The sequence below is a fragment of the Carettochelys insculpta genome, chromosome 8, assembly GCF_033958435.1.
Source record: "Carettochelys insculpta isolate YL-2023 chromosome 8, ASM3395843v1, whole genome shotgun sequence".
In the NCBI taxonomy this organism is placed as follows: domain Eukaryota; kingdom Metazoa; phylum Chordata; order Testudines; family Carettochelyidae; genus Carettochelys; species Carettochelys insculpta.
The window spans coordinates 35,907,330-35,932,465 of record NC_134144.1 but is presented as its reverse complement, the minus strand read 5'-3'; the positions used below and the strand labels follow the sequence as shown (position 1 = coordinate 35,932,465).

Genomic DNA, 25,136 nt, shown 5'->3' with positions numbered 1-25,136 from the left:
GGGGCTCTCTCACAGCTCTCTCATTTATGAGGAAAGCTTATGACTTGTGGTCTCCAGAAATTAATTTTCATGTATTTAATCAGTTTATAAAGACACTATCAGCAAAGCGTTCAAGAGTCACAATAAAAAACAAACTACAAATACTTATAAATAACCAACCAGCCCAAATACACAGCCTGAAAACACAAGTAAGTTTGGCATATGAGAGACTCCAACAGCCCTACTAACAACACTTTCTCCCAATAAATTAAAATGGTTTAACGGGCAGGATGAGAAAGATGGGTTCCCAAAATGGTCAAAAGCAGGTCAAAGAGCTACATGAGACCTGCAATGTATCCTAAGAGAGAGATATGAAGGGACTGTGACACATCTCAGTAAAGATGTTCACAGCAGAAGACCCTGTCCTGAGAAAACCTAGCCATGTTCTGGACATCACCGAGCTTAGGTACCGAAGGGCAGACTTGGACCAGCTGGGCGGGAACACATTTGATAACACTCAACAGTAAACTGACATATATGTAGATGCTACAAGTGAGAACAACAACTTCTTTATTTTCTACGCCAAGAAAGTGACATGCACAGGAACTGATCCACACACAGTGGAAAATCAAGGTTCAAGTTGGGATTTATGACGAACCTGCAGCAGTATTCTAATTTCTGCCAACACAACTATGGAATATCCTTGTTTTGAAGTCTCCTGCCATACCTCACTTGGCACAGGGTCCATATGGAAAAGGAACTGAAAATGCAGCGGGAGGCACAGACAATCAACTAGTATTGTTTCAATCACCTAACCATCAATTTTCCACTTTAGATTTTAATGCGTTGCCAGCAGTGTGTCCTGGATTCAACAACACTCAAAAACAAAAAAGCTGTAATGGTGTGAAGCAACAAAGCAACAGTGCAGACCACACAATCATCCCTCTGAGTTATCATGTGGCCTACAAGGAAAAAAATGTGGTGTCTGAAGTAGCTGAAGTAAGGGGCATGTGGCCTGCTGTCTGCCCATCCCAAAAATGGATGGAGGGGCAGAACAACTGTGCCATCTTCCCCTAAAGATGCAAAAAGGGGAGAAACAGGAAACTAGATGCATCATAATATACCAGAAAATGTAGTGGACCAATGGTCCACCCTCCTCCCCCCCAAAAAATAATTGCCAAGCAAACAGCCAATTGGAGGGAAAAAAAATCTGTATTTGTACAGTAATGGTGGGGGAGTCCTTAACCTCAGAGAAACATCTGAATTTCTAAACCCTTCTGTGAAAATACAATACAATCTCAAATTCTTACATGCTCATTTAAAATAGTATTTAAAAAAGGATCCTTTAAATAAGAGGTGACCTATCAGAAATGGAGATGCCTTTTAATGTAGATTTTACCGTGTATGAAAAAAAATACTATAAATGGATCTAAGTATAGTAAATATGATTATCAGATTTCACAACCACAGCTATAAATATTTTACAAATATTTTCACTTAACAGAGCCCAGGAGAGAAAAACACTAATGAATTACACAGTCGTCAAATACCACTGGCTGTCAAGAAAAAGGCTAATGCTTGTGGTTGATTTTTGCTAGCTACAGATCACAAACTCCTTTTCCCCATTTACATGAAAGTAAACTTTGTACACTGACAGGTGAAGACTCAGGTATGTACCATATTGCCACAATTAATCAGGGAGAACTAGAAGTAGTCTACCTTCAGGGCATCTTCTCTGAATTTAAATTTTGCAGAGGTCAACAACCTTACTGCTCCATGTTTTGTGGCAAGCTGAGGAGGTTTTATTCCAGCCTGTCAGACTATCCAGCTGGAAGTTATTAGGGTATGTTGCTACAAAAGGAGACCTAACCAGCTTTAAACATTCTATACTGTTACCAAATGTTGGGAAATCCCATAAACGAAATTAGCCAAGTTAAAAACACCAAAGCCTGTTGCCATTATAAATGCAAATTGAATACAGATTGCTAAAAGAGCTACCAAATTATAGACTTCATTTCCAGGGTAAATTCATTTTGTATTTTTACTACATTTACATGCTGCTTTTAGTTAAAAGCTGGAATAAAATAGCTCTAAAATTTTGTATAAAGGAATTTAAACAAACAATTCCTTCAAATCAGTTAGCTCAATGCCCATATACACCGTTATTCAATTGCCTTACATTTATGTAAGTAATCTATTACAAATTGACATTGTTGCTGTTTTTAAACAGAAGATACCAAGACAAGACATAGGTTTAATTCTGTTTTGAGATTTTTCAGTAGTAACTAAATATCCATGTCACTTTTTAAAACCCATCCTATCGGACTTTTCCTGGCATGACCAAAGGAAGCGGACGATGATCCCTCTATTGTATTCTCAAGGACTACTGGCAATGAGCTATATCTTCGCCTTCATGCGAAGTATAAATGCCATCCAAATGTGTCGATAGGTATGGAAAAAAAGGAGGAGCACCCTCTCTATGAGACTGTGGAACTCTCTCCTATGAACATATGCTGGCACTCCATCTGACTGAGCTGTACAGGATAGGAGCAGTATAAAAGAAGCCACTTCACAAAGCAGGCTTTCATGGTAAATTTTAGAGTATAAGATTCACTCAGCACCAGTGCTGCTGACAGAAGTATTCATTTTATCTCTACAGCTGAAGATAACAGTGAAAAATGGTGGAGACAACGTGCAGGTTTGGCTGGGTCAGCAACATCAGCAGATCTCGTATGTTAACTGTGCTGTCAAGGCGGAAAGAAACAAGGAACAACACAGAGATATTATAATTCCATGTTGTTGCACTGCCCCATGATTCACGGGGCTGGAAGAGGGCATGTGAATGGATCCTAGGGAAGGTATCACTCTATGGCTACATTTACACTAGCCAAAAACTTCAAAATTGCCATGCAAATGGCCATTTCGAAGTTTACTAGTGAATCGCTGAAATACATATTCAGCGCCTCATTAGCACGCGGGTGGCTGCAGCACTTCGAAATTTTCACGGCTCGCCAACGCACGGCTCATCTAGACGAGGCTCCTTTTCGAAAGGACCCCGCCTACTTCGATTCTAGGGGACTTCGAAGTAGCCGGGGTTCTTTCGAAAAGGAGCCCCATCTGGATGAGCTGCGCGGCGGCAAGCTGCGTCAATTTTGAAGTGCCGCGGCCGCCCACGTGCTAATGAGATGCTGAATATGTATTTCAGAGCTTCATTAGTCAACTTCAAAATGGCCATTTGCATGGCCATTTCGAAGTTTTTGGCTAGTGTAGACACAGCCTATATTTCCTGTCCTCCTTCTCACAGCACTTAAACAAGCAGATGATGCCTTGGGCACGCAACATGGAGAACCACCAAATTTCAGTGACTTTTCCTATGTTTCTGTGTAGGGGAGGGTGGTATTGCCTGATGTCTTTGAGTATACACTATGTCTACCTGTTATTCTGACTTGGTAGTGAGAGGGTGCAAATTTTCTCTCTCGGCTTTCTTCTTTTTTTTTTTTTTAAATATAAACAGGATTGATACTTACACAACCTCCAGCTAAGATCTCTGCAGACAGTGGAATGGAACCATCTCTCTGAGTGAATTTGTCTCTGACAAAATCATTAACCTAATAAAAATATACAACTGATATATTACACAGTTTTCTGCTTGAACATTTTTTTCTCATCAACATACATTACATACTTTCATGACCAAACTTACTGAAACACTAGAAGGTGTTCTTCATTCATGCATTAAAAGGAAACAAAATCCAGCTGCTTCTATAAACTCAGGAATGCCAGGAAAACTGTCTTTTATTACTACAAATCAGACAAAAATTAGTAAAAGACAATTAATTTAGAAAACAGGGAAACTTACTGTTAGCTTAATGGCCTTTTCTGGAGCAACACCTATCAGCTGAGGTAGCAAGCCTATAGAAATAGAGAAAACCGTGAGGAAGCACTTTTTTCTACCAAGCAAAATACTACTTTTATAAAGAGCCCAACATGGCTACTTCTCTGCAGGTGGAACCTTCTTTGAACCCAATGCCAGTTCTGGATGTAGAGCTGACTGGAACAGTGGCTGCTGATGTACATATATGCAACTGACTATCTTAATACTTCTGCTGAAATTGGCATAATAAAGGATAAATGGCTCCCTCTTCCATATCAAGTGAAACCAGAAATATGGGTAGGGGGAAGTGAAATATTTGTTCTCACAATGGATCAATCAGTATCTTCCTGAATATTTTTAACCTCTTAACACAACTCTCCCATGAAGTATACAAATGAATGACAGCACTACAGTGGGCAGAGTGAGGCTGAAGAACTACAGTCCAATATTTCCCTCTTTGAGGTACAATGAAAGTCGACCGAGCTTCGATCTCTCCTCTACCGAAGTCTGTACTTTTGATGAAGGATATTCATTCACATGTAACACACAATCCTACTATGTGATAACTAAAGTAAATTTGATAACAACCCTTGACAACAATGTCAGAATTCCCAACATCAAATAAATAAAATGTATAAGCTGCAAAGCTTGTCTCTTGCCCCCAACAAAATGTGCTTCCATAAAAGATAGTACTTCACCCACCTTGTCTCTGAAATAAAAAAATATAGGTAGACATCCAAGCAAAACACTGTTACACACAGCCAAGTGTTGCTATTGCTTACGTGACTTAATACAAACACACCACTACACACATGTGAACTTTTCTTTGCCCAAATGACCAGGTACTGCTTAAAAATATTTTTCCTCCTATTACTTACGTATATATTTAGAATGCACACAGAGGATCAGCATTAGGGAATAAAAGTAATATTGAATACAAACTTACTAGTTTTTCTACAAGAACCACATGAGGTGGCATATGCAGTACTTTAAATCATTAAAGAATTTATTTGTTTACAGGGTGCATTTTGGCATGCAGCAGCTGCCTAAAACAGACTAACAATTAACTTCTATATGGAGTCACAAGGCTCAGTTTCCTAGACCTTGAAGCTTATCAAAGGATTTCCATTCTTTTGGTACAATATAGTAATATACACTTTAAAAATGGCTACAAAGAAATGTTTTCTATTTTGTCATGTGTGTGTGTTGATTGGCCTGCTAAACTCAGGGTTGTGAATTCAATCCTTGAGGAGGCCATTTAGGGGTCAGGGGCAAATATACATATATCTGTGAGGGATGGTGCTTGGTCCTGCCAAGAGGGTAGGGACTGGGTTCGATGACCTCTTGAGGTCCCTTCCAGTTCTATGAAATGTGTATTTCCATATATTTCCCTGTAAATAAATATGTGTGTGTGTGTACACACACACACACACACACACACACCAGTCAAACCACATGAATGACAAAATCACGACCTGCTTATATACTTTTCTGGGAGCAGAATGATTTAAAAGAATAAATCAGTAGATGGCAGTCTTAACTTCCGAACATCTATGATTAGATCAGCATTACAGTAGTTTTAATTTAACTCATCTGCATAATTATATTGGTATAGTATATTTTACAAAACCTGCATAATTAAAAGGTTACAAATTGTTAATAAACTACAGATTTGTTCCTTTGCTGATATCGCTGTATCTTTAACTGATATTAGGCTACACTGTCAACAGTCTTCTCGTTTAAGTGCTGGAACAGACCAGTTAAAGGTGATAACTTCAACAAACAATATAACCACAGGTTTCTCACTGCCTTCCAAGGGTATGGCATGAAAAAAAAAAAAACCCATGAAAATATTATGCAATTTTAATAATAAAGGAGGTAGACAGAGTCCAAACCACACTAGCCCATTTAATTTACATAGTACCTTTCTCTACGCCATCCCACAGAAAACCTGCACCTACACACAAGGCTCAGCAAATAATATATGCAGTGTCTTGTTTTCTTCCAACACAGTATTTTGTGTGCGATTTACAGGCTTACTATACAGAGGAAAGGTAGTTATTAAATACAAAGAAAGGTTGACAATGACAAAAAGAAACACTGCCCTCCCAGCCTGAATCTCTGATCCACTGTGAAAAGAAAATCTCACTCTGCAGTGCCTGCAGTTTTAAAAACAACAAAAAGAAAAAAAAAAAAAAAAAAAAGCAGCCTACTAGACAAAACACCACAAGGCACACCTCCTACTGCCTTTTATGTGCAGTTAAATACATGCATACATCTGTATTTCAGAGAGCCTGAAATTCAGTGTGTTCTAGCAAGGGGAATTTAGAAAACATTTCAGAGTTAATTCTGGAGGTGGGTGGCAGAATCCACCAACCTTATGACAGATGTTAATAAAAACCAAAGTATTCCTGTAAGGGATCCACTTATTTCCATATAATTTATGTAACAACACCACATCATGTTTGCATTGTCCTATTTTCTCTTAATAAAGTTGAAATTAACACATTTATAAATATAAGACCCCATCTACAAATACACTGGGCATGTCTTCTGTGAATACAATATAAATGTTTCTGTACTTTATGTAAGTTGAATGACAGTCTACATGTTTCTGGAAACAATGAACATGAACTACGCAGCAAAGTCCCTACCGATTTAACTTTTTCACAGGTGCAAAATACAATAAAAGACCACACTATCTAAATAAAAGAACAATTATAAAATACACCCTAAAATATTTTGATTAATGTTTACTTTAAGCAATATTTTACAAAATCTTCATTAATTTATACAGCCTTTGATTGCAAAGTTCTTGTCCAAGGTTAAAAAACAGACAACACTGGTACAATTAGCAAAAACAACAAGTCAGATGTCCAGCCCAAATGCTCCAATGCAAAGTTATTTGACTACATAAAGAAAGGATTGTACTGTCAACACACTAGAGAAGGAGATGTGAGGGGCTTTCAGGAGAAATTTTAGCATTATGAATTAAGGAGTAAAATTGTTGTGAAAAAATAAGAAACAGAGGAAAGCAAATCTATTTACCGGTAATACAAATTACTGAGAAAAACTATAACAAAAGCTGTGCTGCACTACGTCATCCTGAATCTATCCCTCCCTTTATGCTCACTTTTTTTTCTAACCCCCCAGAAAGAGTGTAAACGTCATACATTAACTACATACCACAAACAATGAGATTATTAAAAGCTCTTTAGTCAGAGCAGTCTAGTTATCTTTGGATTCCCTAGTAAAAAACTGCTCATGGGTTATCCCTTAAATAAACTGGAAGATTACCAATGCCTCCATGGGCAGAACACAATGCAGACAACCCAGATAGGAAGTATCCAGGGGAAGAGGGTCTCTACCGCTAGGAAAAGAACCAACTTAAAAAATACTCCTATGGCAGGTTGGAGAAAGCTTTTGTGAGCATAACTAAATTACACTAAATGGTAAATAAAAATACAGGGATGGATTAAAATTCAAAGATTTCAGATGACCAGTTAGAAGGCCCCTAACTATATGACATGAAATAGTAACAGTTCTATAGAATATGCCAAAGCTAAAAACAGGAGATGGAGCACCTGATTCGTAAAAAGCAGGTTGAATTTCTCAACCTAGACTTTAGAATCAGCACAATTTTTCAAAATGAGATATGAACAACACATGTTAGAAAAAATACAATAGTAGGCAGCAGCAAAAATACAAGGAAGGCTTCACCTATAAAATGTTTAATTTTTCCTGATGAAACATTTACAATTTATGGAGCAAGCCCCATTTATCAACCATGAGAACAGAAGCACTGAAAGCATGGGATTACTTGCTTGAATATGATGAGCAGGATTTGACCCTCTGTTCAGACATTATATTTCACAAATGATTCTGCTTCTGTCTTGTATCATGTATTCCTCACCCTTCTCTAAAAAATATTTTCATTAAAATAGGATCTTTGCTTCTCAGACATTCATCTGCTCCTGCTGTGTATCTCCCAGTTTCAGTCAAAATCACACACGATTTGTACGCAATGCATGTTTACTGCAGGATGTTCACAAACTTTTTACATATTCTATTTCCTCACACTTTCCATGTGTGTTTGTGCCACTGTCTTCCTGACTTTCACTCTGAACCTTGTCTCTCTCTCTTTCTGCAGGATGCTAGGAGTCATCCAACATTTCAAGATCATATATCATTTGCTATTTAGACATGAGTTGTTCATTCTGAGCCTTTTAGATGTTCACCATTTATTGAAAATTATCAGGAGGGTTTTTTCTTTTTTCTTTTGCAATTATAGTGTTGGGAGACACAAAGAAGTCCTTAAAGAGCTGCATGCCACTCCAGAGCTGTAGGTGGCAGACTCCTTCCCTAGAAAATTAGGACTTGGAGTAAATAGCACCAGAAAAACAAAAGATCCTGGTTTTCCAAGCAAGTGTTTACCAGGACATTGATCAAAGGAAGATGAATACTCAGTACATGAGATAGAAGCAGAATTGTTCTGATTATCAACTTTTTTTGGTGTTCCCATAAGGGATTAGCGATTAATATGTTTGATGAAGCTAATCAAAAATGCCTGTGATTTATTCACTTACCTCTGTAAAGACCAAAAAAGCCTTCATAACGCAAAACTTTTTTAAAACAGTCAAAGCTGTTTTTATACATCAGTTCTCCCACAACTGAACCAGAGGAGCGCTGATTCTGCATTCGTGTCTTCACCAGGTCTATGGGGTACACAGCAGTGGCACCCACAGCTATTAAGCAAAAATGACAAAGTATTATTTCTACAATCTCATAGGGCACGTATGTGGCACTTGACTGTTAAGAAAACTACTAGTTTTCTTCTGCAGTGACACAAACCATGAAGTTCAGAGGATAATGCAAATTTAGGGGCACTGAAAGGGAAAGCTGATGGCAGAATACGAGACAGGAAAAGAAATGCTGGATGAAAAATGTGGCATCCTTGGTGAATCAAAATAATTATTCAACCACACAGCAATTAGAATGGGCTACTATGGATGCAATTGCCAGTCATGGAGAGGCAACATAAGAAGGCTGAATGCAACTGTGTATAGTACCAACTGAAGTTAATGAGACTATTCACATTGCGCTTGTCTACACTAGCCTGCTTTTTTGAAGCGGGCATGGTAATCAGCCCCAGCAGGGAATAGCAATGAGGTTCTGCGATGTACATGCAGCACCTCATAAGGCTAATTCTCACCACTGGAACTTTGAAGTTATCAACTTTGAAACGCCAGCAAGCTGTGTAGCCACATGCACTTGAAAGCACCGGCAAGCTGCGTAGCCACGGATACTTTGAAATACCCACACAACTTTTTGGGAGTAAGGGCACTTCAAAGTTGAGTGGGTACTTCAAAGTGTCTTGCTGGTGCTTCAAAGTTTCCCACAGTGAGAATTAGCCTAATGAGGTGCATATACATTGCAGAACCTCATTGCTATCCCCCCACTAGGGCTGATTACCGTGGTCCCTTCAAAGAAGGGGGCTAGTGTAGATAAGCCCATTGTGTAACAGTAAGCATGTGCCAGTCTTTGCCAGATCAGGAGTGTAATCCATATGCCTCATTTCCCCATCTGTTAAATGGAACAGATACTTCCCAACCTCACAAGGTCATTGTATGAATAAATAAATACTAATATGTGTGAGGTGCTCAGATATGATAGAGACAACCATTATAGAAAAAGTGAGTAAGTAGAAAAATCTGTTCTCCTTATCTGAAATTTGCCAAAGGTTGTAAGGACTGCAGAAACCTCAGAATGCAGAGCAACTTCACTCGCTCTCCCGAATGGCTGGTGGGTAGCAGCAAGCATGCATTCAATGACTCTCTGCATCCTTTCTGCTGTGTGATGGATTCCTGTCCTCCCAATCCTGGCATAGTTCTCTGCACAATAATCATTTGCTCAAGCTGTGTAGCAGCGGACAGAGTCGAATTTCATCCCTAACATACCCTATGTCTTAAGCAAAAAGTCACTAAAATTAGCAATATAGCTTTCAGAGGCTATTGAAATAGTCAAAACTTATGATGCCACTTGATCTTGGATTTGTTTTTTTTCCTTTATTATTAAAGAAAAAGGCATTTTAAAATGTCCAAAAAACATACTGAAGGGGAAAATTTCACAAAACTTAAAATAAAAAGTCTGTTTATAATTGTGTCGACAGACATAGCAAAATGCTCAGTTTTGTCCTCCTCCATTTTATTCTTAATGTCTTTTGTATCACTCCTATCACGTCTAATCATTAGCAGTGCAATGCTGCATGCAGAAAGCCTGTCATTATGAACATTTTGCCCTGACGACTGTCTGGAGCCAGAGGAGCCACAGCAATGTTCTGCCAAGTCTTCTGATCATAGGCAAAAATAAAGAGCACTTCACTGAGCCCTCCAGTTCTTACTCTTTCAAACAATGAATTGCACCTTTGCACCTTAGATGATCTCCATTAGTCTGGTGGGATAACATTACATTAACCCAGCCTTGAAAACAGTACACAGACATGTCACTCACCTCCAGCAATTGAGCCCAAAGTGAACCTGTAAGCAGATTCTGCTACTTGGAGCCAGATAGGCCTGCCCATATCACCATACGATTGCTGTGAGGGGGAGAGAGGACACAATTTGGAAAACCTGTGAGAAACGGAAGCACCCTATGAACTGTTTTTGTAAAATTTAAGAAAAAAATTGACAGAACAGCAACTTTAGTTTAAGGAGAGCAAGACTGGATAACCCTCTTTTGACATAAAAGTAGCACATTTTCAAGGAAACCTCTCATATAGCGGTATCTCTTATTACTCCTTGTCTGACCAAAGTAGCCATTTATTTCTGTGTGTAAAAAGGGTACGTGCAGATATGCTTTTAATTTGGTCTGATTTTTGCTCAATTCTGTAAGGTGCTGAGCACCTTCCAGTCTCAGTGACTTCAGTATATGCTTTAAAGAACTCAGAAATGGTGCTCAAAATCACACAGGATCAAGAGCCTTATTAATGTAATCTATGTTTTATCATTATACATGTCTTTGATATCTATACTTACCACATACAGCACTTAATTTTTCTCCTTGCTTTTGAAACAGTAATCTAGTCCTCATGGCACCTTTGCAAAGTAAATAAATTCTAGATACAGGGATGACTTAAGTTATAACAATGAGTCTCAGATTTCATTGACATATGCTTGAGTAACAAAGCAGTACATGGCTTTGGAATTTTTCAGTGATACTTAAAATGTACATCTACAAGTTTAGAGACTGTTACAGTCACGTTAAGTAATCAGGAAAAAAGGTGCCAGTGCTAAACTAGTTCAACTTGCACTGACGAGGCATTCTGTAAAATGTGCAAACTGAGAAGAAGTGTAAGAAGAACTGCATCTGGAAGGAAAGGAAGATGGTAGCAAAACTAATTTCCCCCCACATTCTAAAAAAGTGAATGAATCATAATTATGAATTCAGATTAAATGGAAATTATTGAGATTTAACTGTGCTCAAATCACAGAAGAATATGGCCTGCCATAGTAAGAGTGACACTTATAGATTGCTAGGAGATAAGCAGTCTTGTACAGACACCACCATCTTGCTCCCAAAATTACAGTAAAAATTAATCTTCAAAAGCCCCCTCATGGTTTTCCTGTAATTGTACAAGCCAGGGGGTGGAGGAAGGAAATAACAAGTACATGAGAAAGTCTCCTCACTCACTCCACCCAGCCCCACTCCCCACCACTTTTTAAAAGCCATTTGCACCATGGCAGATGACCTCAACAGTCATCTTGCGGAGGCCCCGGCGTGTTATGGAAAGGTTTGGCTCTTACATCACACATCATGAACATGTATTAGAAGAGATATTGCATTTTTCTGAAAACACAACCCCTGTGTCCCCAGGCATACATTTTAAAGGATCTATCACTGAGGTAACTTAAATTAGTTGTGCTGAGCTTAGTTCAACAACAGGAAGTGAAATTGTCATGCAGCAGGCATGGCATAAGGTTCCTTTTAGCGGCCCTGTTGGTATTGATACTGCCCAGGTACAAACCTGAAGTTATTATTTATTGGTATATTTGACTTTATTTGATTTTATTTAATAAGTGTGGAGAATATGGCAGAAATTGCTACGAAAGAATTCTGTGATCCACAATTCTTTTGTACTTATGATTGAGTAGATATATTTGTTTATTTTTGAGACTATTACCTTGTGTATTTCAATAGGACATTTAAAGGCTCCTTCATGCATACAATCCTAATAGCAACCCTTCTCATTGCTGGGCCCTGATCAGGCCAAGCAACAGGAAGGTGCAATTTTATCACACAAAATTTTATGTCACTGATCTACTAAATCTTAGTACATGTCCACGGATTGTGCTCAGCAGGACCTTGATCCTGCATTGCATAGCAGGCTGTTTAACTGCTCTACAGAAGTTAATAGGACTTCATCCTGCTCATGAGGTACATGATACTGTATAAGATTGGCAGCTGAGATTAAGTTGCTTACTTATATAAAAATATAATGAAACTTTTACACAAGCCTTCCACAATACGTATGGCCATCAAGAATTTCCTTCCACAGGATATTTTCTTCCAGAATCACTCACTGGAATACAGACTAATGGAGAAGAATGGCAAATATTCTGAACTCGTCATCAGGTTATTTCTTAACTGTGCACATGTACTTAAAGAAAGCCATAAGATTCCACCTGAAGAAAAATCTTTTGTTAAGATCAGAAATATATTTTCCTTATGGGTGCAATGAAAAAGAAAGACAAATCTGAAAAAATTCATATTGAAAAAAGCAACACTAAAATAAATCCCAAAGCATTATACGCAACTTTAAACCCTAGTGAATAGCACCAGATCACTGGCTGTTAATACTCAAATTCTTTGGAAAAGAAAGGTCACTTTCAGCCTATTAAATGACTGTTCACTATAGTTTGTGGTTCACTTGTGTTCAAATGTAAATAAGTATAATTAATGCTATAGCTTTCAGATCATGCATATTTATAAACAGAAAATTACTGAAGCTGTCATCCCCATCTAACCACCGTATACCGATATTTACCTGCTAGGTTTAAAAGTAGTTTTAAAATATGTCAGTACTGAAAAAAAATGTCTTTATCACGTGGGCTAGCTGACTTGGTTTAAAAGAGCAGTAAAGACATAACTTTTAAATTAAGTCCATGCCTACAGGAATCATGGGGTTAATTTGAGAGGCTAACTTGAGTTAAAAGCCACATTGCCACGTCTTCACTGCTATTTTACCCTAGTTCAGAAGACAACTTTCTACTACAGACAAACCCCTACACTAATAAAATCATCAGCAAACATGTCTGACAAATGAGGCCTACTCTGAGCTGCAGTGCTGACTCTAAGGATGTGAACTACAGCGTACAAAGACTTACACACTAACTAGGTACCATTTCATTGCCAGCAACATTCACAAATATATACAGGATGAGCCACAGTTTGTACACAAAATTCAATCACAGATCACTCTGCTAGGGACCATATCCTCCACGGGTCAATCTCTCTACCCCCAACAGCTCGACAGTTTCAGATTTCCTCAGTCTGTCTTTTGGTTTCAAAGAAACCTCAATTTCCAGTATGCATACCTTAAACTACCTGAGCTGAGGAGTTCAAACAAAGGGCTTTAAATAGTCCTTGATCATTGGGGAAAGCTCTAGAGATTTCAAGGAGGTCTGGGTTTTTGGAGACTGTGACCCACATGGCCATGAGAATAAGCAGACAAAACATGTTGTGAATTCTCAAGAGGAAAGCTTTGCTCACTCAGTAATGTGACATCACTGGGCACATTTCTAGGATCATCTCTTTTTCCATGTGGCAGAAAGCTATACAGCATTATGTATATTTGTGACATCCATCCTGGCTGCTGGAAGAAACTACTAAAATATTCCTCAGTTCTCACTTCCTGCAACAACTCTTGTACCTCTTCAATAGGATGGCAAGGCAAAAATAGGATGTCCCAATTCACAGTTCCAGACGTGCAAACTTTATGAAGGACAAGGCTCAAGTGCTTCTACAACAACATTAAATATCTCTAAATCAGTACATCTTTCTCTCTGCCTATCACAAGCGGAGGTACACCACAGCACAAAAATGGTAACCATAAGCACTGCGGTGACAGGCACACTGAAAATACAAAAGGCAGGCTAGAGGATAGCGAGCTAAACCGCTCTGATGTTCAAAAAGTAGAGACCTAGAAAACTATAGTAATCCATAGAGCACTCAAGACAGAATTACAAACTATTGGTGGTCTGCAAACATAAGGGAGTTTTACATAACAAAGAAGAAAAAAGATGTGGAGAAACCCTTTCAGAAGAGGGCAAGAGTTATGGGTAACACTGGATTCAGCTGTACCTTCTTGAAAGACTTACTTTAAAAAGTACTGCTTCATGTTTCTAGAAAGATTACAGAGACTGAAAACATAAATAAAACCTGAAGTAGTCATATTTAGGCTCAAGTATTGCATTTTCTTTTGATTTTTCAATGATGAGCACACTTCGTATTCAATATAAATAATCACAATCAGGGAAATATGATTTATGTAATCATTTAATTTGCCACATGCATATCCTTCTTCCTGAATTTGCTGCCCAACTGCATTGTAGGACTTGTCTTCGCTGCAAATATAGCTTAGCTGAAGTAACAGCAGTTAGTGCAATGTGACTGTACTAGCAACCCAAAAGTAGCTAAGACCTTGTCTACTCTAGAAAATTAGGTCAACATAAGCCACCTTCTGTAGATCTATTTGCGCATGTGTCTACACTTAAATTTGCTTCTCACTGACATAGTACGACCTGAGCAGTGTTGAGCCATAGTTGATATTCTGAGGTGGATGAAATGCAAATGCAGACACTGCATTATTTATGTTGACCCTAACAATTCTACAGCAGCTGACCCAACCATCACCAACCGTGACCTCTCCAGAGAACAGTTGTGAACTCCATTGCCCAGCGGTCACAGAGACATGAAGACAAGGCCCACTGTGGGAAGAGGTGGTCCGTATTTACAAAAAAAGCACCCCCCTCCCAGAAAGTCCTCCATTTGGGCCTGCATCCCACACCTACCAGAGACCCCACCACTGTGGATACCTCGAAGAGCTCAAGGAAGGAGGAGTTATCCCATTTTCACTCCCCTGTTCAGCTGGGCAGAGGATGCTATGACTGCTAATGTTAAAACTCTGGAATTTCTGAAACACTTTTTCCTGGTTGTCCACCTTGTCAAGCACACCTAGCAGCTCTCTAGTGGATGCACAACAGACCCGCCTACCTTGCCAGCTACACATTTCAGATGTGCTCCAGCCCAGAACAGGAAAGGGATACTGGATCTTACAGGTTTACGTGGCAAAGAGGCTGCACAAACATAGCTATGGATCACATGGAGAAGTGTGCAAATCTATGAGGAGAGTGCACAGGGATGCAGAAGAACAGGTATGACACTGATCAGTAGCTGTGCTACTGTTGCAGACCTGCTGCTTTTAAAAAAAAAAGTTGCATGCCAGGTCCATAGGCAGGTATGTGTGTGTGCACACACCCACCCGCCCACATGCACAAGGGGAACAAATGCATCCCCCCCACCAATGGGCTGCCCCACCCCACTCCATGCCCTCAGTGAGCAGAGGGGGAACCTTTGGGACAAGCTGGGGTGAGGTGTGGGGTCTTTGGAACGAGGGGCTGGTTAGGGGCTTTTTGGCTGTGTGGAGGGTTCAGGCTGAGCAGGGATGAGGTAGGGTGTGCAGGGGAGGATGTTGGGGCCTTGAAGGGGTTCAGTCTGAGCAGGGGGTGGGGAGCTCTCTGAGTCTAGTACAGGTGTGGAGGGGGATGACCAGAGCAGGGTCAGAGCCAGCTGGAGAGCCCAGGTGGGGGATTGGGGGTGGGGGCAAGGCCCACTGTGGGAGGGGGTAGGTCCATATTTACAAAAACCCATCCCCCACCCAGAAATTCTTGTGTTTGGGCCTGCATGCCATACTGAGCAGAGACCCCACCACCTTGGCTCAAATCAGCAAACTCTAAGAAGGAAGAGTTATCTGATTTCCACTTCCCTGGGCAGCTGGGCAAAGGATGCTATGAAGTGCAGTTGCTTCTATAATCAGTGATATCCCTTAAATCTGCCAGAGAAATCTTCATGACACTTTAAGGGAGGTTCTTGCAATCTTCTCTCAAAGGCTTCTACGGATGGTAGCATTATTTCTTCCTCCACAGTAGGACACTTAGCCATACTGGTCAATGATAACCTCATCAGGCACCACTGTAATATACAAGCTAAAAGCATACAGGCTCGGGCAGCTTCATGATGGCAGCAGATGTGTTCTCCCTGCCTTTGCTACCCTCAGAAATGAGATAGCAGCTAAAATTACCCCTGCCTATGGGCAATGGCACTGAGTACCACTATTCAGTGCCATTGCCCTGTACTCGGTTTCATGCAACCAAGCAATATGCTTTTTGTTTTCCTCATCACTGGCAGGCCACAAAGCTGATACTATGACTGGTAAAAGGTGTTGATAAACAAGTCACATTTAAAGCTATAGCAGAGTAAAGGAAAGAAGTTCTAAATTGTAACATTCACTTTCTATTGTGACTCCACCACTTTCAGAGACCTCTGTCACATTTTCTGCTTCTGCTCCACACTGGCAGGGCCAGATCTTTCAGCCAGCGAGCGACACCAGAGTACTCAGCCCTCATCAGTGATTGAGGGAAGACAGGGGGAGACCTGCAGATCCCAGCCACTGTGAGCAGCAGAGGGACCCTGAGCTCTCCAGTTTGCGTGGGTAGCACAAACCCTAGAACTCTGAACCGCTGGGGGTGTGGCAGGGGCTACAGAGCTGTCACCCAATGCAGATGCTGGACCCTTCTCCTCCAGCAGTACTCAGGCTTCAGTCATTCCTCCCATTAGTCCCCCACCACTTATTTACAGTGGAAGTCGGGACAAGTCACAGGCTTCCATGATTTTTTGTTTATTGCCCATGACCTGTCAATGACTTTTACTAAAAATAGCTGGGACCAAATCTTAACCTTAATCATGCGTCTTGTGCTTACAATGCTTATGACAATATCAAAGAGCTCTTCTGGCTTTATGTTTCTGTCGGAGAAATTGACAAGCCTCACAGAGATTTGTAGGATTCAAAATAGGTATAGAAATTACAGAACACCAATGAGTTGTGGGATGCAGCAAGTATCTCAATTGCTGATTGTGGTTCTGAGAAAAATTAGAAGAGCGTTGACCTGAGATTCAGACCAGCCCTTGATCAGCCAGTCATCAAAATATGCAAACACTTGAATGCCATGTCTGTGCAGGAAAACTGCAACAACTGCCATGGATTTTGTGAACACTCCTAGTGGCCGACAGACAATGGCAGGACTGGAAATTGGCAGTGGATGTTTTTTTAACTACAAACCTGAGATATTTTCTGTGAGGAAGATAAACTGTGCTAAGAAAATAAGTCCCTTTTAAATCAAAGAGAGCATGCCAGCCCACTAGATCCAGATATGGGATTACAGAAGTCAAGGTGGCCATGCAAAATTTTATTTTTTTTATAAATTTGTTGAGTTCTTGAAGGTGCAGAATAGGCCTGAGTCCACCCTTGAGTTTTGAAATTAGGATGTAATGGGAGCAGAAACCCTCTCCCTTGAATTCATGAGAAAACACCCCCATCTCCCTTAGAGCTAGGAACAACTGCACTTCTTGGTAAAGGTGTTGTTAATGAGAAGTGTCCCTGAAAACGGTTGGGGAATGGGGAGAGAGATGGGAGGGCACAGAACTGGAGAGAATATCTCCTTTCCACTGTACACAGGACCCAGTGGTCTGACGTGATGTGGGACCAAGCACAGCAGAAAGGGGACAAATGGGACAAGAAGGTAATCCAGGGTGGATCAGGCTGTGTGACTGATATGTCACCCTTGATTATACCTTCAAAACCCTGCTTATGTACCTGATGAAGGTTTCTGTTGGCCTGAACTCTGGCTGCACTGTTTAGGGCACCTGCTGCCATTTCTATTCCTCCTATGAAGGGCCTCCCAATGGCCTGGAGGTTGGTATGGATGCGGGCAAGGATGAGGGGGTAAAGTGCCTCCTCTGTGTGGATTCCCAAGGACTTGAGGGTAGCTCTTAAGTCCTTGAGGCTGCAAAGCCTCTTATCCATCTTCTCTGAAAAGAGAGACAGACCTTCACAAAGGAAGTCCTAAATTGTCTGCTGGCTCTCATATGGAAACTCTGACACGTGAAGTCATGATGCCCGTCTCATGGTAATAGCAGTGTCTCTGACTCTTGTGGCTGTGTTCACTGCATCCAGAGCTGCCTGCAAAAGACGTTCTGGAGATCAACTTGCTTTCGTCCACGATGGTGGAGAATCCTGGGGCTGCAAATCAACAAATGTAGTCACTGAAGATGGTATGTTGTAGGAATAATTACTTACAATGGCCTGTTGATAGGAGATACAAACCTGTAGGCCTCTACTGGAGTAGACTTTCTGACCATAACGACTGAGGTGCTTTGCCTCCCTATTTTGTGGGGAAGACCCCCTGGATGCCCTGACACTCTTGTTGACTGGCTGCATCAATAGCAAAGGAGTGCAAAGGAGGGTAGGTGTAGAGATGCTTGTACCCCAAGACACGAAACAGCTCTCATTTCTTTTGGCAGTGGGGGGTACTGCAGAGGCAGGGGTGTGCCAAAGGATCTTAGTGATGTCCAAAATGGTCTTTATTAATGGCAAGGCTACATGAGTGAGGCCCACAGGTATGAGGATATCCAGCACTGGGTCAACCTTCTGGTGAGTTCCTCAGCTTGAATTCCTAGGCCTTGAGAGCCACTCAGGAGCTAATGAAGGGCTCTATATTGTTCGATGGCCAGGGCCATGGCCATGCCAGGTAGCACCTCATCCAGGGAGCATGCAGATGATGGTATTCCTTATGCTGTTATTCCATGCCGTCCCCTCCCAAGGGCTCTCAGGGATGGCACTCCTGGTGTGGGGCATCAGGATCTGGACAATCTGTCAGTGTCCTTAGAACAGAAGATACCATTAACGGCAGCTGCTGCATCTGTACCCCTAGTGTCAATGTCCAGATAGGAGGTGGTGATGCAAATACTGGTGCTGGTCCCTGTGACCTCAATGCAATAAAAGGGATAATCGGTGATAGGGACTGCACAGGGGGAGCTCCTGTTGGTCCTGGTGCTGACAGCAATGCCAGAATCAGTGTGCCCAGGTCCCTTGGAGCATTCAAAGCCAGGAATATCAGTGCCATGGGGAGAACGAGAGAGGCTGGCGCCACTGAAGTCATACTGGAATGGGGGCACAGAGATTGGTTATGATGAAAACTCCTGGGTGTCCAAAAGGGCCACTGTGGTGAAGCTGTCCTTGTCCTGTCCTCGATGCCAGATGAGAACTGCGATTACACCTTGAGGAGAATCATCTGCTCCTCCGGACCCTGTAGGACTCGGGCTCAGATTCTGAGGTCTCCGACACCAAGGACCAAGGCGGAGCCGTACTCCTGGCTGTGGAAGGCTCATGACTGGGACTTGGAAAGCGTTGCATCTGGGGGATGCTGATATGGCACCATGACTCAGCACTGGGGACTACTCCATCACTGCCGGCTTGCCACAGGAGAGAGCAAAGGTAATCACCCTCCTCAGTGACCTTCTCCGGAAGGAGAACAGTGGTGTGGTTTGCACAGGGTGGATTGTCTCCAGCATTGTCAGAAGTTGTAAGTCTCTGTTTGGCAGCGGCAGCAGTTGCAGACTTGACCCCCGGTGTCAGTGGGAATGGACACAAGAACCTGAGGGGGTACAGTCCCCCCCAACGTGTGGCCTGCTGAGGTTGCACACTTGCTGACTCCCTATGCTTAGAAGCAGGAGAGTGACCCCTTCCATGACTACTTCTTGGGCCACCAGGGATTGAGACACACACACCTGAATAGCAATTGGTCTTTCAGCACAGTTAGCCACTGTTGGGAGGCCTTATGCTTACCTGGTGCCGGGCCATGTAGCAGTGCCAATGTACTGCACACTGAGGAGGAAGAGCTTGGTGCCAGGCCTAACCACCAGAGCAATTGTCAAGAGCAGCTTCCATCAGGATCACCTCCAGCTACGGTGCTCTTATCCTTCAAAATTCAGTTCTTGCCAATTGAGCAAAGATCCCACTAATTGCTCTCACCAAGACACTTCAGGCATAAAGGGTGGTGATCGCTTCCGGGCATGTACTTCCTGCACATAGCACAGGCCTGGGACCTCAGCTTGCCTGGTTTTGAGGACTCAAGGAAGGGGAGTAGCCCACCCTAGAGCCCTATTAACAACTTGAAAAGACTATAGCCATTAACTACTATTTACAACTATGTACTAGTAAATGGGAAAGTGCAGAGAAATTCCAGCTAACCATCGCTGGTGGTAAGAAGGAAATGGCGAGGAGAAAGGAGGAGTCAGCGGGGCTCTATATTGGAAGCCACGAAGCCCCCACTCTAAGGGGCACCCAGGCCAGCCCTATGGCTAGCTGCCAGAGGAAAAAACTTCTAGCTACTCCATATGGGCACACCTGATTGAGCTGCACACGAACAAGCAATTGATCTGACTGACTGCTTGCTCATGTGCAGATCAAAGAAGAACTTGACCTCACTGTTCCAGTCACCCATGCACAAGTTGTTTCTGACCCATCATGCATTGCCGAACTCTCAAATGAGACCATGCTAGATGATAGTAAATTGCACAAGGGGACACTGCCCCATGGTGGAATGTACTGTCCATTGAAACAAGCACTCCAGCTGAGTAGTCAGAATACCAACATAAAGAGTCAAGTATGCATGTACAAAAGCAATATGCTAACTGCAGTGGCTTTATTCTGACATAATTTATGATAGCCAAATGTGTCATGTAGACATGTCCCAAAACCCCACTGCTTTCTAACTCAAGCATCATTAGTCTTCACTTCAACCCACACCCTGAACAAGCCATCTAGCTCAATTTTAAATCACTTAGTAAAGACACAGTTAAGACAGGCCCTCCAATCTGAGATTTCATTTTAAAAATACAAGGGCCATATTTTTCAAAAGCCCTCAGTATCCAACTATCACCATTGAATGTCAGCCCATTTCACTTAAGTGCATAAATGAGCACGTCTAAATATCTCATTCCAAGAGTCTAGCTCTCATGGGTGTGAAAAATAAACTTCAAATTTGAAACAAATATAAACATAAGGGTAAATAACTGCATAGTTTTGGTGTAGTGTGCCACATAGGCTAGAGAACCTTGAATTGTAAAAATGCCTACATCTGAAGTATATAAAGAGTCCATGAAAGGAAGCCACACAATCCATGAAGAAATGTCTCAGGTAGTGGAAAGAGTTACTATTCTGAAACTATATGTTTTCTATCCTCCAATTCTACACTTTTCATTAGCTACACACAAATCGGATTCTTCTGTTGCTATGTGAACCACAACAGCTAACGAGTATCAAATAATGTTAGCAAGATACAATGAGCATTCTGTACAAACCACCCAAATCAACCACCATGGAAGATGATCACTGCAACTAATCTCTCAAAGGAGAACACATTTGTCAGCCTTACATGTTATATATGCAATAGGTTCAGGACATAAAGACAGAGCATTATTACAGAATTTTATATAGAAGTGTACTAAAATAGAAACAAAACTCTGCGTATTTGCAAAACTCAAAGTTAGTATTTATTAATTTTTTAACTGAAAATTCTATATCTTTTCACGAGTTAGTGGATATATTTTAATTCATCTACTAATAGAAGTGGGAAACCCTAGACAGTCCATCAAAAGGATTTAATGGTATCACAAGTTTTTTCTTATGTTCAGAAAACATAACATTTTTAATGGAAACTACAAGCGTCTACTCGCTGAATGATTTGGTTCAGTAAATCATATTTAAAAAAATCTTACAATTTCAGTCCAATTATGAAAATATGTAATAACTTTCCTAAAAATCTAGTGCCCAGACAAGAAAAAAACATCACTAATGTCTGAGGGTTATTAATAAGCACAAAATCTGTACAATGTGGCAACAGATTTTCTTTTTTTAACTGTAAGCATAGATTTGATTTTTGTAAAAGTCTTTAAGGGAGATGTTCATAATTTTCATACACAAATATTCAGAAGCTTAGTAAATTGCCAACTTCTTCATGTTTCCTTCTGATAAGCAGTTTTACAACTGACTGCACACAGGATATCACTCCTACCTACCTGGCGCTGGAGTTCTGCCAAGTTGTAAGGCAAGGCACCTTCAGCCAGTGGTGTTATTCTCTCAATATCTGCCAATGTTAAACGCCTTCAGACAAAGAAAATAGATCATTGTTAGCCAAAAATGACAAACTCCAGCAACCACAGTTTCCCCAACAGACTAAATTATAGCTTTCTGTACTACATGTTATATGTCAGGTGCCCCTAAACACTTTACAAAGCACACGATCCCATCTTGGGAGTTATAAGCACATCTTTTCTCACTGTCTTTGATGGGAATAAAAGTAACTCAGCATTACCCAGGTTTGGGCCTTTGCATTATGTAGTATAGAGTGCAATCTTTAAACGTGCACTACAATAATTCACATGGACTGTGGCTACACTGAGCCCTAGTGCTGACAGTTTGATGCCAATAAACAGAGGCTTGTTCATGTATTCATGAGGTTGATGTGCATATTCATGAGGCTAATTTTCATATTATCACAAATCAAGCTGTGTAGACGGGGTTCTACCAGCAAAACCTCCCTTTGCCTGTAACCCCTTGGGCCTGTGAACCCCCAACAAAGGGGGGTTTTGCCAGCAGAATCCCCGCACCTACACTTCTTAGTTTCTGTGGTTCTATTCACATTAACTCAATGAATATACACATTAGCCACACAAATATGCAAATTACCCTCCATTTTGCATTTTCAACACTGCTTATTTGCATCCAACTGTTGGTACTAGGGGTCAGTGTAGCCACAGACAGGTAGTAATCTATTCAAGACACCTCCCACTTTTCAAGTTTACACTAACAATCTGTGTACTGCAAGTTTTTGAAACAGGGAGTGTATTGTTATCTTACACTGTATCATGATTACCTGATGACTGCGCGCTGCACTATGTCTATACAGTACTCATCACCACTGAACAGTCAGCAGTCATAAAATATTTGCAAATGAAATACACATAAAACAAATCCATTTGTCAAGTAAACATCAACAGGGTGGAAAGACTAATGTGAATGATTATTACGGTTATAAAATTACCCTGTAGCATTGTACAAGTCTGCAAGCTGGTAGAGAATATCAACTTCCAGTGGTGTGACTTGTCCAAATTTGATTGCAGCCTGGGCAAACTCCTCTGGATTTAAGAGGAAAGGGGAATATAAGATAATTAATCCTGAATCCTTTACCCCATCTACTTTAAAATGGTATAAGAAACTTTCAGATTAAACTCTTAAGACCTAAACCTATCCCTTTTCAGACTAATGAGGAACAAAATCTAAATTACAATGAAATGAGCTAGAATTAGTGCCACATCTATTTCAGAACAGCATCAGTGTCAATCACAGCATAAATCTGACCTCACAAGTCTTACTTATGCAAATAGTCCCCACTGAAATCTAAAGCAATTCTCATATCAGCAAAGCCCAAAGGATTAGATCCAATATTTGGAGGTCTTGTTACTAAACTACTTAAAAGCAGACAACAGTTTAACTTATGGATGAACCCATCACCACTAAAAAAAAGCACTATATCTTTTCAGTGTTCCTTCTTCCCCTACCACTCATTGTTCCCAGGCTTGGATAAGTGCTTATCCACATAATTATAATTTGTAACACATCCACGCCACTCCTCTGATCAATTACAGAAAACACAGTTCAATAGTATTTATAAAATATGTTTTTTCACAAGACACTTATGTGTGAGTCATGTTTGTGCATCCACATCTACAATAGCTAAGTAATGATGTCTTAGCGCAAACTGGAGAATGGGGACAAGTGTCCCATCCTATCATCCAAAGACAGAGTGGACCCACAACATATGAACATAGTGCATTGCTCTACCTGTCCTGCTCTCTTAGATTTCTTACTTCATGAGAACTGGAAGGAAAGGGCAGGCTAACACAACAGATATGGTTAGTGAGTCCCATCCACAGATGGCAAATGGCTATAGAAAGCCAATAAATCTAGGCCACTTGCATGCTTGCTAGTAGTATTAACCTTGTTGTACGCAGGGAAACAAACTATATTTAGTGCACATCATGCCATTAAACAGTTACAAACACTGCTAAAAAGTGTGTATAAAGAGCTTAAGAGTGAATAAGTGTTGTTTCAGTAGCACACAGGAACAAACAATTGGGCACAAAGAGTTTTTGAAGAAATGTTTTATAGTTACTGCTAAAGGACACCCATTTTGCCATAGCTGCTGACTTTTCCCCACTCAATGTACAGACCCATCTCTACCACAAGAAGGTCCACATTGCAGTGGTATCTCCAGGATACCAGAACTGGTCAAAGTCCTTTTCAGAACCATGGCAACTCTCTTCTTTAATGAGCCACCTAGAACCCTGTGCTGGCCAGTGAAATCTTGAATTAAGCAGAACCACCACATCTGGAATCAAACTGAGTACTTTCACAGTTATGCTAAACTTCCATAATACACAAGGCTCTTATTCATCTTAACCCATATCAGCATCAAATGACACACTTCATAGATCTGAAGATTAATAAAATATAGTAAATTTATTTTACCTTTTGTGACTTCAGTATCTTTTCTTGTACCTGCTATAATGCTGTATATCTTTCTAACAAGTTCCATGTTATTCAGTAGGGCATTAAAAGCATTGAAATAGGAGAAGCTGACCTGATGTGAAACAGTTCCACCTGCTACCTTAAAAACAAATAGAAAAAAGATAAAACACAGTCCCTGATATGTGGGCTTTAGAGAGCTCTAGTGTAAATTTACATATACCTGGACATAATGTAAAAGATCAAGATATTTGTCTATCATAGAAGTTTTATCCTGTTTTTTCAGGGATAGTAGTGAGGGTTTGTTACTAAATAGCCAATGTACTATGGCTTTTGTTGCAAGATGAAGCCTAGAAACATTTAATAAAAATAACCAGGAAACACCTGCAGAATTACTGTTGAATTTTTTGCAAAGTGTGGTACTCTACATTATTCCAATAGTGAAATTTGCACATCTTTCATTTCAGGTAAAGGAGTTAATTAAACCTTGCATCATTTATGCAACAGTTAACTGTGTTGCTTATTAACCTAAGAAGCTGAAATTAACACAAATCCTTACTTTCCAAATAAGAGACCTCC

The 25,136-nt window shown here is 40.7% G+C and overlaps 1 protein-coding gene across 4 annotated transcripts in view; it reads right to left on the bottom strand.

The window, feature by feature from the left end:
• Nucleotides 1-25,136, bottom strand: part of SLC25A12 (solute carrier family 25 member 12) — a 75,467-nt gene that overhangs the window by 13,668 nt on the left and 36,663 nt on the right. For all 4 annotated transcript variants that reach the window (XM_075001978.1, XM_075001979.1, XM_075001977.1 and 1 more), the window contains 7 exons: nucleotides 24,561-24,699; nucleotides 23,074-23,167; nucleotides 22,049-22,133; nucleotides 10,364-10,448; nucleotides 8,440-8,598; nucleotides 3,839-3,891; nucleotides 3,507-3,587 (listed from right to left, as the gene is read on the bottom strand). In XM_075001978.1, coding sequence (XP_074858079.1) covers nucleotides 3,507-3,587; nucleotides 3,839-3,891; nucleotides 8,440-8,598; nucleotides 10,364-10,448; nucleotides 22,049-22,133; nucleotides 23,074-23,167; nucleotides 24,561-24,699 — 696 coding nt within the window. The remainder of the gene's footprint in view (nucleotides 1-3,506; nucleotides 3,588-3,838; nucleotides 3,892-8,439; nucleotides 8,599-10,363; nucleotides 10,449-22,048; nucleotides 22,134-23,073; nucleotides 23,168-24,560; nucleotides 24,700-25,136) is intronic.